This window comes from Leptodactylus fuscus, chromosome 2 (assembly GCF_031893055.1).
Source record: "Leptodactylus fuscus isolate aLepFus1 chromosome 2, aLepFus1.hap2, whole genome shotgun sequence".
NCBI classification, from domain to species: Eukaryota; Metazoa; Chordata; class Amphibia; order Anura; family Leptodactylidae; genus Leptodactylus; species Leptodactylus fuscus.
This window is the reverse complement of record NC_134266.1, coordinates 252,745,013-252,759,489: the sequence shown is the minus strand read 5'-3', so window position 1 is coordinate 252,759,489 and position 14,477 is coordinate 252,745,013. Positions and strand designations below refer to the sequence as shown.

At 41.8% G+C, this 14,477-nt stretch overlaps 1 protein-coding gene across 1 annotated transcript in view; it reads right to left on the bottom strand.

Moving 5' to 3' along the window:
* XPO4 (exportin 4) overlaps positions 1 to 14,477 on the bottom strand; it is an 83,068-nt gene that overhangs the window by 27,418 nt on the left and 41,173 nt on the right. Inside the window, exons 5-6 of the mRNA XM_075266039.1 lie at positions 10,324 to 10,440; positions 5,416 to 5,569 (exon numbers count right to left, since the gene is read on the bottom strand). Of these exons, the coding sequence (XP_075122140.1) occupies positions 5,416 to 5,569; positions 10,324 to 10,440 (271 nt within the window). The remainder of the gene's footprint in view (positions 1 to 5,415; positions 5,570 to 10,323; positions 10,441 to 14,477) is intronic.

Sequence of the window (14,477 nt, the reverse complement as noted above, 5' to 3'; positions counted from 1 at the left end):
GGAGGAATGCGAGATAACACATTGATCATTATCGTGCCGAATGCCACCAGGGTGCAATCACTGTAATAAGCAGGGGGCTAATGTGACAGGGGGCGAGCAGCACCCGCACGTGACAGGTGACAGGTCAGGCAAAACTGCTGAGGTTTATCCACTCTCCATTACTTTACTCTTCATCTCCAATCAGGAAAACAAGTGTATTAGAGTATATTATAGAGTATATCAGAGAGTATAGAGGGGGGGATGGGGTCACTGTGTCCTGAAGGACAATGGAGCAAGGATGATAAGAAAGGAAGTTATACTTGTGTATTTATAGCCGTGGTGGTAACAAGGGGATGACAGCCAGGGTATGTATACGGATGGAAAACGCCAAGACAACACAAATCTGTGCATTAACTAATAAATAAATACACACACACACACACACACGATAGATAGATAGATAGATAGATAGATAGATAGATAGACGATATACAGATAGATAGATGCAAGTTAACGCCAACTTCTGCAATTAAACTGCAGCCTGAAATTGGGTCACAAAATAAAAAACAAAACAAAAAAAAAAGTGTCATTAAAAACAAAGTTTCTCTGATGACATTTCAGCTAAGGCCCTGCGGGATGACCTGCAGCAAAAACCATGGTGCTAACTCTGTTACAATTATATCTACAGGAAAGCCGCTGGCGTTTCCGTAGATATAATTGACATGCTACAATTTCCAAAGCCGCGCTGTTTTGGAAATCGCAGCGTGTCCACGCTACAGTTTTTACTGCAAAGTGAGCATGGGGTCCACAAGAATCCCATCCACTATGCAGTGCCGGTAAAACAGAGCGATTTTTCTTGTGGCGTTTCTGTTGTGGGAAGATCGCGGAATTTCCGACCCGAGGGGCCCGGGGCTTCATTGGGTTTCGTTGTCTCCGGTGACAAAATATCAGACTGCAGACGTTCGGGTTAACTCCGCCACACAGGGTGGATTCACATGAAGACTGGAGGATCCTGCGTAGAGTCAGCCTAAAATCGTCCGAGAGAAAAGTCCTGCAAGGAGGAATATACTCTCCCCCAGATTCCATATAAAACCGGAGGAGAACAAGCAGAGCCCCCCCCATTACAGTCTGGGGTCCACAGATACCGCTTTTTAAGCGGACAGGCTCATCTTTCAGATCCTCTAATGCTAGTGTGAACCTAGTGCCATTCTAAATAAATAGCATATAATACATATTATGGAGTGTGTATATAGTGTAGTATCCTCTCTTTTTATCCCCTTGCTTTTACCTTTTAAACAGCCGGCTGCTGTTCTAAACAACAGAAGATCAAGAAGTATAAAAACTGCAATCATACACCACAGACTGGTATCACACCGGCAATGTTTGTGGCTACTCTCTGGTGCAGTTTTATAAAGACAAAGCTACGAGGAGGGGGGAAAAAAAAGCATTAAAGAAAGACTGTCAATTCTTCACACTTGTATCCACTGCCAGCTTAGTCTCTGAAAAATACATCAAAAACTGCCAGAAACTACGTGCGATCATAGCCTTACACACACAGTGTTCCAGATCATATGCCTTGTACAGTAGAAAACAAGGCACAACAAGAGGTACAATTTTGGTGCTGGTGTACATCTTCCCGCAGACACACAGCCCAGAGAATATTTATTATGCCAGTTTTCTGATGTACAAAGCATAAAAAAAACGGAAAAAATGTTTAAATATTATATATATATATACACACACACACACACACACACACACACACACACACACTAGCTGGTACCCGCGACTTCGTCTGCGGTGATTGTAGAAGTGGGTATATACAGGCGCGGGTAAGGTTTTCGTACTGTGTATAAGGTATGGGATATGAAATGTAACTTTGTATCTTGTTTTTGCTGTAATTCTGAGAATACGTGAGACTTTTGTGTTGAATGTAATTTGTATTTCAGCTGATATACGGTGTTGTGAGAAACTGTACATAGTGACTTTGGGACAGAGTTAATTGAAGGTAATATACCTCGATATACGAAATTGTATGCTTTGTTATTTTCTGCCAGTAGTGTGTTTCCATATTCTGACAGCAGTCACTTTTATTTGTCTGTGTCGGGGGATGTGTTTTTTTGCGGGGCCGGGTGTAGTTTGTAGTTGTTGCATTTTCAGGGAAATGTTATTGGTTTGATCACTTTTGATTGATATTTGTATGATAATGAAAATAGTGAAAAAACAGCGGTTTTGGACTTTTCAGTATGTTTGCGGCTACAGCATTAAGCGTCCAGGCAAAATATTTGTGTAGCTTTGTAGAGCGGGCGATTTCGGATGCGGGGATACCTAACATGTATATGTTTCACAGTATTTAACTACTTTTATATGTGTTCTAGGGAAAGGGGGGGGGGGGGGATTTGAATTTGTAATATTTTTTATTTTGTATTTTTTTTTGTTTTGGTTTTTGCATTTATTAGACCGCCTAGGGGTATTGACATGGGTGGGCAGTGTCGCGGATTGTCAGAGCGGTGGGGGTCGGCAAACATGGCTGCTCCGGAGTGTTAAAGAGAGCCTCCTGGAGTATCGTTAAGGTGAGGGGCAAAGAGGTAAAGTATATGTATTTGAGATTGTGTGGGGTTAGGGGCGAGGCTGTAGAGGGCAATATGAATTTTGTGGCTTGCTATGGTCCAAAGTGTGTGAGATTGCAGAGATGGTGGTGTGAGTTTGGGTTTTGTGGGGGTCCTGGCACAAACGTATGTGCGCTATTGTGACGATAAGTAGCCTATTGCACAATCGGGTGTATTAACTATGTTTGTGGAAACTTTCAGCCAAATCGGTGGAGCGGGTTTTGCGTGATTGAGGAACAAACATCCGAACATCCAAACACACAAACTCACAAACTTTCACATTTATAATATTAAAGGATATATATATATAATCTAATTTTTATTTTTTTTTTTGCTTCCATGCTGCCTTCACTACTGTGAAAAGGGGGCGTGGTGAGGACAGGCAAGGGGCGGGGCCAATGGCTGCACCAGATTTATCATTTGCACTAGAGATGATCAAATAGCTTTCGAAACTATAGTTTCGAATACCTTGCTCCCATAGGAATGCATGGAAGCGGCCGAACACCAAGGGGTTAAGCGTCGGCCACTAACATGCACTCCTATGGAGCAGGGTGTTCGAATCTAGTCTAATTTGCACCAGAAATCTGGTGTAAAGGATGTGGCAAGTCATACATACATTTCACCCCTTCCCAAGCATACAAACCAGTGGAGAGTGCTGGTGAGAGGTGTGAGCAGCACCCCCTATGCCGGTGGAGGGGCTGTGAAGACTAATGTGAGCAATATATATGTATACACATACACACAATCAAAAAAAAAAAAAAAAAACTTTAAAAAATTCATGTACCAAGATATATATTGTATATAAGATATTATACATATTTAGTGCTAAATAGATTTCTCTATCTTCATTGGCTCCACACTATTGGCTTTCCAGTTGACACTGCCTATTGTTCTGTTCCTCCGATGTCTCTCCTGACCTCTGGTGAAGCTCTGGGGCAGGTGGTGGGTGAGAAGCTCTGTGTAATGACTGACACTTCCTCAGTAACAATGCCCCTGTAATGTACATGTACCAACCTTCACTTTATAAGGAGCGATCTGCGGGCTGCAAAATTCCTATAGTGCATTGTACTTTGCTCAACTACAATGAGGTCTGCCAAAGGACTCCAAAGGATGTTGAAACACAATAATATCATAAGGGCTTTGGAGAGACAAAGGTAATCCAATACCCCTGGCTTATTTATACTGGAGGTATGAAAGTCACGGCTCTTATAAACACGGAACATCAGAGCAAGCCAGCTCTATGTAATAACATGGCCGGAACAATAAGGCAGGTCCTCATTCCTTCCCATATCGATTACGGAAACCTGCTCCGTTATGTATCCCCTCACTCATCTGTCACAGATCTGGAAGGAGATAACTAGCCTTTATCCTCTACACCGAGACCCCCCCCACCCAATATCACCAACTCTCACAGCACGTCCTCTTCTACCTCCCCCCCTCGATGCCACCATATTGGGAAAAACAGGTTTACAAGACAATTCATCTACATAGTTAGCAATCGGGTCATATTGACTTAAAGGGGTTATCCAGGGAACCAAACGTTTTGGTAGTCTCTTCACCGCAGCAGAAGGTGACACTTACCGATATAGATATGGTGACGATTCGGTGCTCCGTGTAGAGCTGCTTGGAGGGCTGACGTCTTATAGTTCAGCTCTTCTGACTCTAGACATGGTAAACACGGCTTTACTCCTCCTACTTGTCCTTAGAGTAGACCTGGGCTGGTCCTATTATCTAGAGTTGGAGGAGCCAACCTATCAGACTTCCAAACCTCAGCCCTATTAAAAGCCCCAAACTTGCACAATAAAGAGGCAGCGTTAGTAAGTTCACCTTCTAGTACAGCGAATACACTGCCAGAAGGGTCGGCTCAATGGATAACTCCTTTAAGTAAATTATTGAAGGGATTGTTCCCTATTTAAAGCCCATTTGCAACAAATGTTAGATTCAGGTATTATAGATGAAGCTGGGCATGGGTGACGTCATCCTACAAGACGCATATTACGGACAGGAGTCCTTTGGCTAGGGCTATACGACTTGTGGCCGCGCGGATATTACAGTACAATGTCGCACTACTAAAATGGTAACTAATGATAAGAAGTGTGGTTACTCTACAATAAAGCAGATTTGGATAAATATGGACCAGATGGCACACACATTGGCCTCTTTGTGCCATCCATACTTTTTACTGACCTATTCACGGAACTACACCATACGTCCAGGTTGCAACAAGTTCACATGTAGTAGAAGAACATTGCCATGTTATCTCACGCAGTTTCAAGTTGTGTAGCCTAAGGCCTGAGTGTGCCATCCGAGGGGATGTCTGAGGGTCCACTCCGGGGGACAATGAAGCAGGTCCTATCCTGCTAGGTTTGATGGAAACGGATTGGATACCTCAACAGAGGTAAACATATAGCAGAACACACTTGGATGTCGCTCAGATCACCTGCTGTAAAATCAGTCCCAACTCCGATGTACTTTTTTTTTTTTTTTTTTTTTTTTACATTACCTCCATTTTATTTTTTTTTATCCATGACACAAAGTAACATGTAATGTTTTTGCGTTTCCATTTAAATAGCAGCGTACGGTGCAGCACTGCTTACACTTACATCAATCCCTATTCCCAATAGACTCACAATCTAACGCCCATATCACACACCAACACCAAGTAACTTACCAATATAATTTTTCAGGGCACGAGAATATTTCACCAAGACATAAAACAAAACAAAAAAAAAAGTTGCTGCAATACAATCTTCATGCAGTTCTATCCCCTGGTTGGATTCAAACCCACGAGATAGTAAACCATTCCCACCTTACAATAAAAGGATATAGTTTGGAGGCAAAAAGTTCCAGCTTAAAACCTGATTGGCTAGTGCAAGATAGCGTTGGAAAACTGAAGACATCTGAGCGTTGAGGTTCTCCCGTCTGCTGAACTCCTGCAGAACTTCTATTGTTAACATGAAGATTCGCCGTAAATCCTCTTCCTAAAAAGAGAAGAGTACGCATTACAGAGCCAGAAAACACACCAACCACTGCAAGGCATGATGGGAAGAGAGACTCTCTGGGGATCTATGGGGTTGTCTTCATAAAAGTGATCCCGTGTCAGTCTGTCATCGAGGCACTACACAACATCTCCTACAACCAAATCTCTACCATAAAAAGACATATTGTCAGTATCTCCAAACACCAGGACCATGGGGTGAGATAAAGGACTATGCCAGGAATGCTCAGAGTCCGAGGGCAAGCAAGTTTCTAGCCCACCGTCATCATAATACACTCATTCAGAAGGGATTTGTTTTTTTGCTTTTCATTTCATTTATTCATTCTTATTACAGCCACAGGTAAGGTCTATATTAGAGAATGGGGAGAAAGAGGTAAGAGTAAGTTTGTTTGTTTTTTTGTTTTTTTTTTTGCTTGACTCGAGTATAAGCTGAGGGGGGCTTTTTTAGCACAAAATTTCACTATTTTATGGGAGATTCTATACATTACTATTGCGGCTGCTCATAGATACCCATAGATAGCTACAGTGTGTGTGTGTGTGTGTGTATACACACACACACACGTGTATATTTGTGTGTATGTATGCATTTCATTTATTTTTTGTGTAACTTTATTGCAGTACAATTTTATTTTATTTTCTTACAAAAAAAAACCTCACAATTTTTTAATTTTTGCATTCATCAAAATGGAGAATAAACTTTATTGTACGTATCCAAACGCAATGACTGAGGCTATATAAAAAGTATGATGTTTCACATGTTTGTTTTCCTACTTTAAAGTAAATAAAAAGTGCTTTTTTTTTTTAATAAAAATTTCTGCAATATTTAAAAAAACAAACAAAAAAAAAAAAAACACGTTATAGAGGGGGCACATTTTTTTATGCATTTTACACCAGTTTCTGGCAAATGAAGAATAAGAAGGAAAATTTTAGCAACCTCTCTCACACCACACGCTTTTCTTTCTTAAAAAGTTTACCGGCGTAAAGGATGCCTAAAATCTGCGCCAACTTCGAGTGATCATAGACTTCAGTCCATTCGTCCTGCCGGCGAATACACTTAATACTGAATATTCTCCCCTTGTGCAACAAATATGATGTCCGGGGTAGACAATGTTTATAAGCTATGGGCTCCATATTGCAGTCCTGTAATACTGCCCCCTATGGACTAAACTGCCAACACCAGTAGTCAAACATTAAGGTTTTCCTTTTTACCAGACATTTTGGGTTTCTCTCCCTCCACTACAGCCAGCCTGATGAAACCCAGAAAACCACCACTACTATATGGGAACATCAATTGTAATAAGATGTAATTTATGGGCTGTTTAATATCTGACCCGTATATATAACCTTCCTTCCACGGGTTGTCGTCTCTATCCCTTTAACAACAATGGCATTTTTTGCATTTCGACCCACATAAAGCTCCTTGTTCTACAAAGACAGTTTTATGGTGTGAAGCGCTTCAAGTGCGGAGCAGAATATGAGACAAGCGGGCCATCTGCGCGCCGGAGAGAGGGGAAAAAAGATTACTTTGGACAATGGCCAAAGTTATTTTAGGGCAGTCATTGTTACACAGATTGTGTTAGTCCTGTGTGTAGCGGAGTAGTATCACACCAATGAAAACTGCCTCCTGACAACAAACAGCAAGTGCCGTGTAAAAGACGACAATATTCTACAAAGTCTGACACATTTCTTAGAATTCAGAGCTAATCCAACAATCTGCCATAGCATTAAAACCAGGCGAAGGGACCCATCTTGTGACAATGCCCCCTATAATGGGTATTAGGGTGAGCATAGATGATGTCGCATAAAGCCCTGCCCAACCACAGCAGGCAATAGCATGTAGTCAATGGTCACCGTGTGTGGACAGGGCTTTGGGCGCAGCACCGGCAACATCATGGGTGCTTACCCTTAGGCTAAGGCCCCACAGGCCATAAACGCAGCGCTAAAACGTTGCGTGAATGCATTGCGGTTCTTCCCGCAGTGCTTTGAAGAGAAAGTTCACAGAGTTTTCCTCCACGGACTTTCTCTCACCATTATATCTACGGGGAAGCCACCAGCGTTTCCGTAGATATAACTGACATGCAGCGATTTTCAAAACCGCAACGGTTTTGGAAATCGCAGCGTGTCCGCGCTGCAATTTCTTCCGCAAAGTGGGGATGGGATTCGCATGAATACCATCCACTTTGCAAGTACTGTACAACGCCGCGATTTTTTCTGCAGCATCTCCGCCGTGGGCAAATCGTGGCGTTTCCGGCCCGTGGGGCCTCGGCCTTGAGTTGGAATTCCTCTGCAAAAACTGATGACCGACGCCTGAGGCGCAGTGATGCATGGGGGAAGCAGAGTCTAGACCATGTTGTCAAATCACATGACCACTATTGTAGCACAAATTACTACAAAAAATAAAAAATTCTGGCAATGATAGAAAGGAGTCAGAACATATGGGATTACATAGCTGCAGAGCCAAGTGCCCATACCGGAAGAGTCTACTGCTCCAAGGGCCCACAACGGGTACCCGAGCATAAAAACTGGACTATGGTAAAAATATGGTTTGGCCTGATACGTCACATTTCACATTACAATTTCTAGTCCATGTGGACACCAGGGTGCGTGTTCTACAAAAATAAGGGGGCGTTCAAACTTGTGCCTGTGTCCGTCTGCCGGGTCTCCAACCTATTTCTCAAATAAACTGCATAGGGGAAGGCTTCCATGTGGTCAGTTTTAAAACCCAATCGGACATGCAGGACTTTGTGCCCCTGCATGGTTCCCCTGCGGAGAGGCTGCACATGGACACCGATGGTTTGCTTTTAAAACCCAATCAAATGAACAGATTTTAAAACTGACCACTGGGAAGCCGTCTCCTATGCAGTTTCTCTGGAGAAGAGGACGGAGACCCGGTGGGCGGACATGGGCGCAAGTGTGATTGCCCCCAAGTATGATCCACAGAGATCCCACTGCATAACAAAGGACACACTGGATGTGCTCATCTTTGTGTCAGACCCCATAGGACACCATTGGAGGACACAGCTGTTCTGGTGGCACAATGGTAACCTAACCAATATTAGGAGATTGCTGATTGCCTACAGATGCCATATAAAAGGATGACTTGAATAGAACATAAGCTCCAATAGCACGGCTACCTCACAGCCTTCAGAGCAGTTTTCAGACAACTCCTTTACAAAGGGGTTTTCCGGACCATCCTGATGACTTATCCTAAAGGAAAGGTCATTGGGTGTCGGATTCCCACAAATCAGATACTGAAGCCCACACGGATCTGCCTGGCCGAGGATGGGGAGCAGATAGAGTCTGCTCCTATTCAATAGGTTCCATTGTATAGTGGTGGCACCGGGGTACTGCGCAACATCTACTACTAATACACGAGTACACTAAGGTCATGTTCATATATGGGTTCATAGAATACACAGAAGCGAATAGCACTCATACAACAAGGGCAGATGAGGAGGAGTGTGTGTATGTGTATATACACTCACCGGCCACTTTATTAGGTACACCATGCTAGTAACAGGTTGGACCCCCTTTTGCCTTCAGAACTGCCTCAATTCTTCGTATCATAGATTCAACAAGGTGCTGGAAGCATTCCTCAGAGATTTTGGTCCATATTGACATGATGGCATCACACAGTTGCCGCAGATTTGTCGGCTGCACATCCATGATGCGAATCTCCCGTTCCACCACATCCCAAAGATGCTCTATTGGATTGAGATCTGGTGACTGTGGAGGCCATTGGAGTACAGTGAACTCATTGTCATGTTCAAGAAACCAGTCTGAGATGATTCCAGCTTTATGACATGGTGCATTATCCTGCTGAAAGTAGCCATCAGATGTTGGGTACATTGTGGTCATAAAGGGATGGACATGGTCAGCAACAATACTCAGGTAGGCTTTGGCGTTGCAACGATGCTCAATTGGTACCAAGGGGCCCAAAGAGTGCCAAGAAAATATTCCCCACACCATGACACCACCACCACCAGCCTGAACGGTTGATACAAGGCAGGATGGATCCATGCTTTCATGTTGTTGACGCCAAATTCTGACCCTACCATCCGAATGTCGCAGCAGAAATCGAGACTCATCAGACCAGGCAACGTTTTTCCAATCTTCAATTGTCCAATTTCGATGAGCTTGTGCAAATTGTAGCCTCAGTTTCCTGTTCTTAGCTGAAAGGAGTGGCACCCGGTGTGGTCTTCTGCTGCTGTAGCCCATCTGCCTCAAAGTTCGACGTACTGTGCGTTCAGAGATGCTCTTCTGGCTACCTTGGTTGTAACGGGTGGCTATTTGAGTCACTGTTGCCTTTCTATCAGCTCGAACCAGTCTGGCCATTCTCCTCTGTCCTCTGGCATCAACAACGCATTTCCGCCCACAGAACTGCCGCTCACTGGATGTTTTTTCTTTTTCGGACCATTCTCTGTAAACCCTAGAGATGGTTGTGCGTGAAAATCCCAGTAGATCAGCAGTTTCTGAAATACTCAGACCAGCCCTTCTGGCACCAACAACCATGCCACGTTCAAAGGCACTCAAATCACCTTTCTTCCCCATACTGATGCTCGGTTTGAACTGCAGGAGATTGTCTTGACCATGTCTACATGCCTAAATGCACTGAGTTGCCGCCATGTGATTGGTTGATTTGAAATTAAGTGTTAACGAGCAGTTGGACAGGTGTACCTAATAAAGTGGCCGGTGAGTGTATATCTCATTTATATATTTCTGATCCTTGACACTTACCTGAAATATCCTTTTACAGTTCCCGTGAAATTCCATACTGAGGCCGATGTTGCTGGTTTTGCTGGAGCTTGAGAATTCTATAAGTAACGCTGTTAATATGGAGCAGGCCAACGTTTGCTGCAAAGAAACAGATAAGATATCAGAAAGTTTCCCAACATCTCTGCATATGTTAAACTCACAGACTAATTCTTTATAGCTGGAAATTTAGGATACACACACACACACACACATTCAATACAAGGCTCGCAGCTGTTTTATGGGGCTGCAAAACCCAATCAGTCCAGCTCATTAATTAGAATGAGAAGGTCACATTAGAAGCATGTTCACACAAGTATACTTCACCATGCGTGAAACAGGATTATGCACAGAGATAGATAATATCCTTATCTATACGCACAGTGAGAAGATATGGGAATTTGCAAGGAAACAGCGTTGCCATCCACGATTTTCACAAGGATTAAGAGGCAACCACCCAATTTAATAGATTGGCGTTCAGGGCGACTTTGGTCATGTGGCATCAAGTCTCAAACAAGTCGCACAAGAAAAAAAAGGAGCAATTTGTCTGTTCTAGATAATTATATTAGAGTTGTGACTTGGCTGTCAAACCTAACCAGATCCCAGACCGCTCACACTGCAGACTGTGATGGTAAAAACCTGTGCGGAGAAACCGGTGCATAAAGATGTGGCAATAGCTTTGTTGCAGTCGCGTTATGCTGCATGTCGCAACACACACGATAGGATATAAAACGTTCCGATCTTTACGTTGTACGAGCACCTGTCAAACGAGAAATGTTTCACTTTCTCTTCTCAATACCTCTGATTCTTAGGTTTGTGTTACGTGAGAAGTTGTGCGACTCCTGTCTTGGAGCTGAAGACATGGTGCCGCAATAATGGGTAGTTTATTTTCCCCCATTGATACATAGTGCAGGTGAAGGGAACAAACACTGTAATGTACCGTATATACTCGATCATAAGCCGAATTTTTCAGCACAGTTTTTGTGCTGAAAAAGCCCCCTCGGCATGCATGCATGTATATATATGTGTGTGTGTGTGTGTGTGTATGTATATATATATATATATATATATATATATATATATATATATATATATATATATATATATATATATATATATATATATATCCTACTAATATTATAAATGTGAAAGTTTGTGAGTTTGGATGTTTGTTCCTCAATCACGCTAAAACGCCTGGACGGATTTGCGTGCAATTTTCCACAAACATAGTTTTCCCTTAGGATTGAGTCACAGGCTACTTTTGGTGCCACTAAACAACATGGCTTCCTAGCAGGAGACTCACAAAAGCAGGACTCCTAGCCCCAGCTATAGACTCACACACACTGCCTGGCATTTCCTGCCTCAACCTGCCTGCACACTCCTTACTGTCACCTCAGGAGTAGCCCTCACTCTACTCACTCACATAACACATCACATTGTCTGTATCACTACATACACAATACAACACATCACATTGTAATTACATGTATCTCCTATCACTGCTATATACAGTACCTGATACATATATACTCCTGTACACAGGCTGTATATACTATATAATTACATGCATCTCCTATCACTGCTATATACAGTGCCTGATACATATATACTCCTGTACACAGGCTGTATATACTATATAATTACATGCATCTCCTATCACTGCTATATACAGTACCTGATACATATATACTCCTGTACACAGGCTGTATATACTATATAATTACATGTATCTCCTATCACTGCTATATACAGTGCCTGATACATATATACTCCTGTACACAGGCTGTATATACTATATATTACATGTATCTCCTATCACTGCTATATACAGTACCTGATACATATATACTCCTGTACACAGGCTGTATATGCTATATAATTACATGTATTACCTATCACTGCTATATACAGTACCTGATACATATATACTCCTGTACACAGGCTGTATATACTATATAATTACATGTATCTCCTATCACTGCTATATACAGTACCTGATACATATATACTCCTGTACACAGGCTGTATATGCTATATAATTACATGTATTACCTATCACTGCTATATACAGTACCTGATACATATATACTCCTGTACACAGGCCGTATATACTATATATTACATGTATTACCTATCACTGCTATATACAGTGCCTGATACTTATATACTCCTGTACACAGGCTGTATATACTATATAATTACATGTATCTCCTATCACTGCTATATACAGTGCCTGATACATATATACTCCTGTACACAGGCTGTATATACTATATAATTACATGTATCTCCTATCACTGCTATATACAGTACCTGATACATATATACTCCTGTACACAGGCTGTATATGCTATATAATTACATGTATTACCTATCACTGCTATATACAGTACCTGATACATATATACTCCTGTACACAGGCTGTATATACTATATAAATTACATGTATCTCCTATCACTGCTATATACAGTACCTGATACATATATACTCCTGTACACAGGCTGTATATACTATATAATTACATGCATCTCCTATCACTGCTATATACAGTGCCTGATACATATATACTCCTGTATACAGGCTGTATATACTATATAATTACATGCATCTCCTATCACTGCTATATACAGTACCTGATACATATATACTCCTGTACACAGGCTGTATATGCTATATAATTACATGTATTACCTATCACTGCTATATACAGTACCTGATACATATATACTCCTGTACACAGGCTGTATATACTATATATTACATGTATTACCTATCACTGCTATATACAGTACCTGATACATATATACTCCTGTACACAGGCTGTATATACTATATATTACATGTATTACCTATCACTGCTATATACAGTACCTGATACATATATACTCCTGTACACAGGCTGTATAACACATCACATTGTCTGTATCACTACATACACATTTGCTATCCCACCAAACTTTTTAAAGCACTTTTAAAATTTCACACGTCTGTGTCCGCCCAATTCTCAAATCACCGCAGACGAAGTCGCGGGTAAAAGCTAATATATATATATATATATATATATATATATATATATATATATATATATATATATATATATATTTATTTTTATTTTTTATTTTTTATTTTTTTTGGGGGGGGGGGTCTATGACCAGCCGCAATAGTAATGTGCAGAATCTCCCATGTCATAGTGAAAAAAAAAAAAAAAAGTTTTAAAAAAATATAATAAAAAAAATAAAATAAATAAAAGTTGTAAATCCCTCCTTTCCCTAGAATACATATAGTATTTTTCGGACTATAAGACGCACTTTTTTTCCCCCAAATTTGGGGGGGAAAAAGAAGGGTGCGTCTTATAGGCCGAATGTGGCGCCTGGCATCCGCTGTAATAGAGAGGCGGAAGCCGGCAAGTGATAGACGCCATTACAGGTGCCGGGGCCTGCGACATCGCTGCGCTCCTCTGCCCTGCATGAAGCCAGCAGCGGCGGGAGGAGTGATGCTATTCCGCTCCTCCGTCCCCCCCACCGCTGGCTTCATGCAGGGCAGGGCAGCGATGTCTCAGGCCCCGGCGTCTATCCCTCCCCGGCATCCGCCTCTCTAGTACAGCGGATGCCGGATAAGCTTTAAAAATATATAATAAAAATATTAAATAAATAAAAGTTCTAAATCACCTCCTGTCCCTAGAATATATATATATATAAAAGTAGAAAATCATATATCATAAACCACCGGGGGTTTTTTTTCAATAAAAGGTGATCTAAGAAATAGATATTCCCCAAAATGGTATAACTAAAAAGTAACATACTATATTCTTATAGTAGAGTTGGAAGGGACCTCAAGGGCCATCGGGTCCAACCCCCTGCGAGTGCAGGTTTTCCTAAATCATCCCAGCTATATGTTTATCCAGATTCCGCTTGAAGATTTCCATTGATGGAGCGCCCACCACCTCCCGTGGCAGCCTATTCCACTCTCTCACTACCCTCACTGTCAGAAAGTTTTTCCTAATGTCTAATCTGTATCTCTTTCCCTTTAGTTTCATCCCATTACGTCTTGTACTTCCTTGTGCTAATGAGAATAGGGGAGATCCCTCTGCACTGTGACTACCTTTCAGATATTTGTAGACTGCTATTAAATCTCCCCT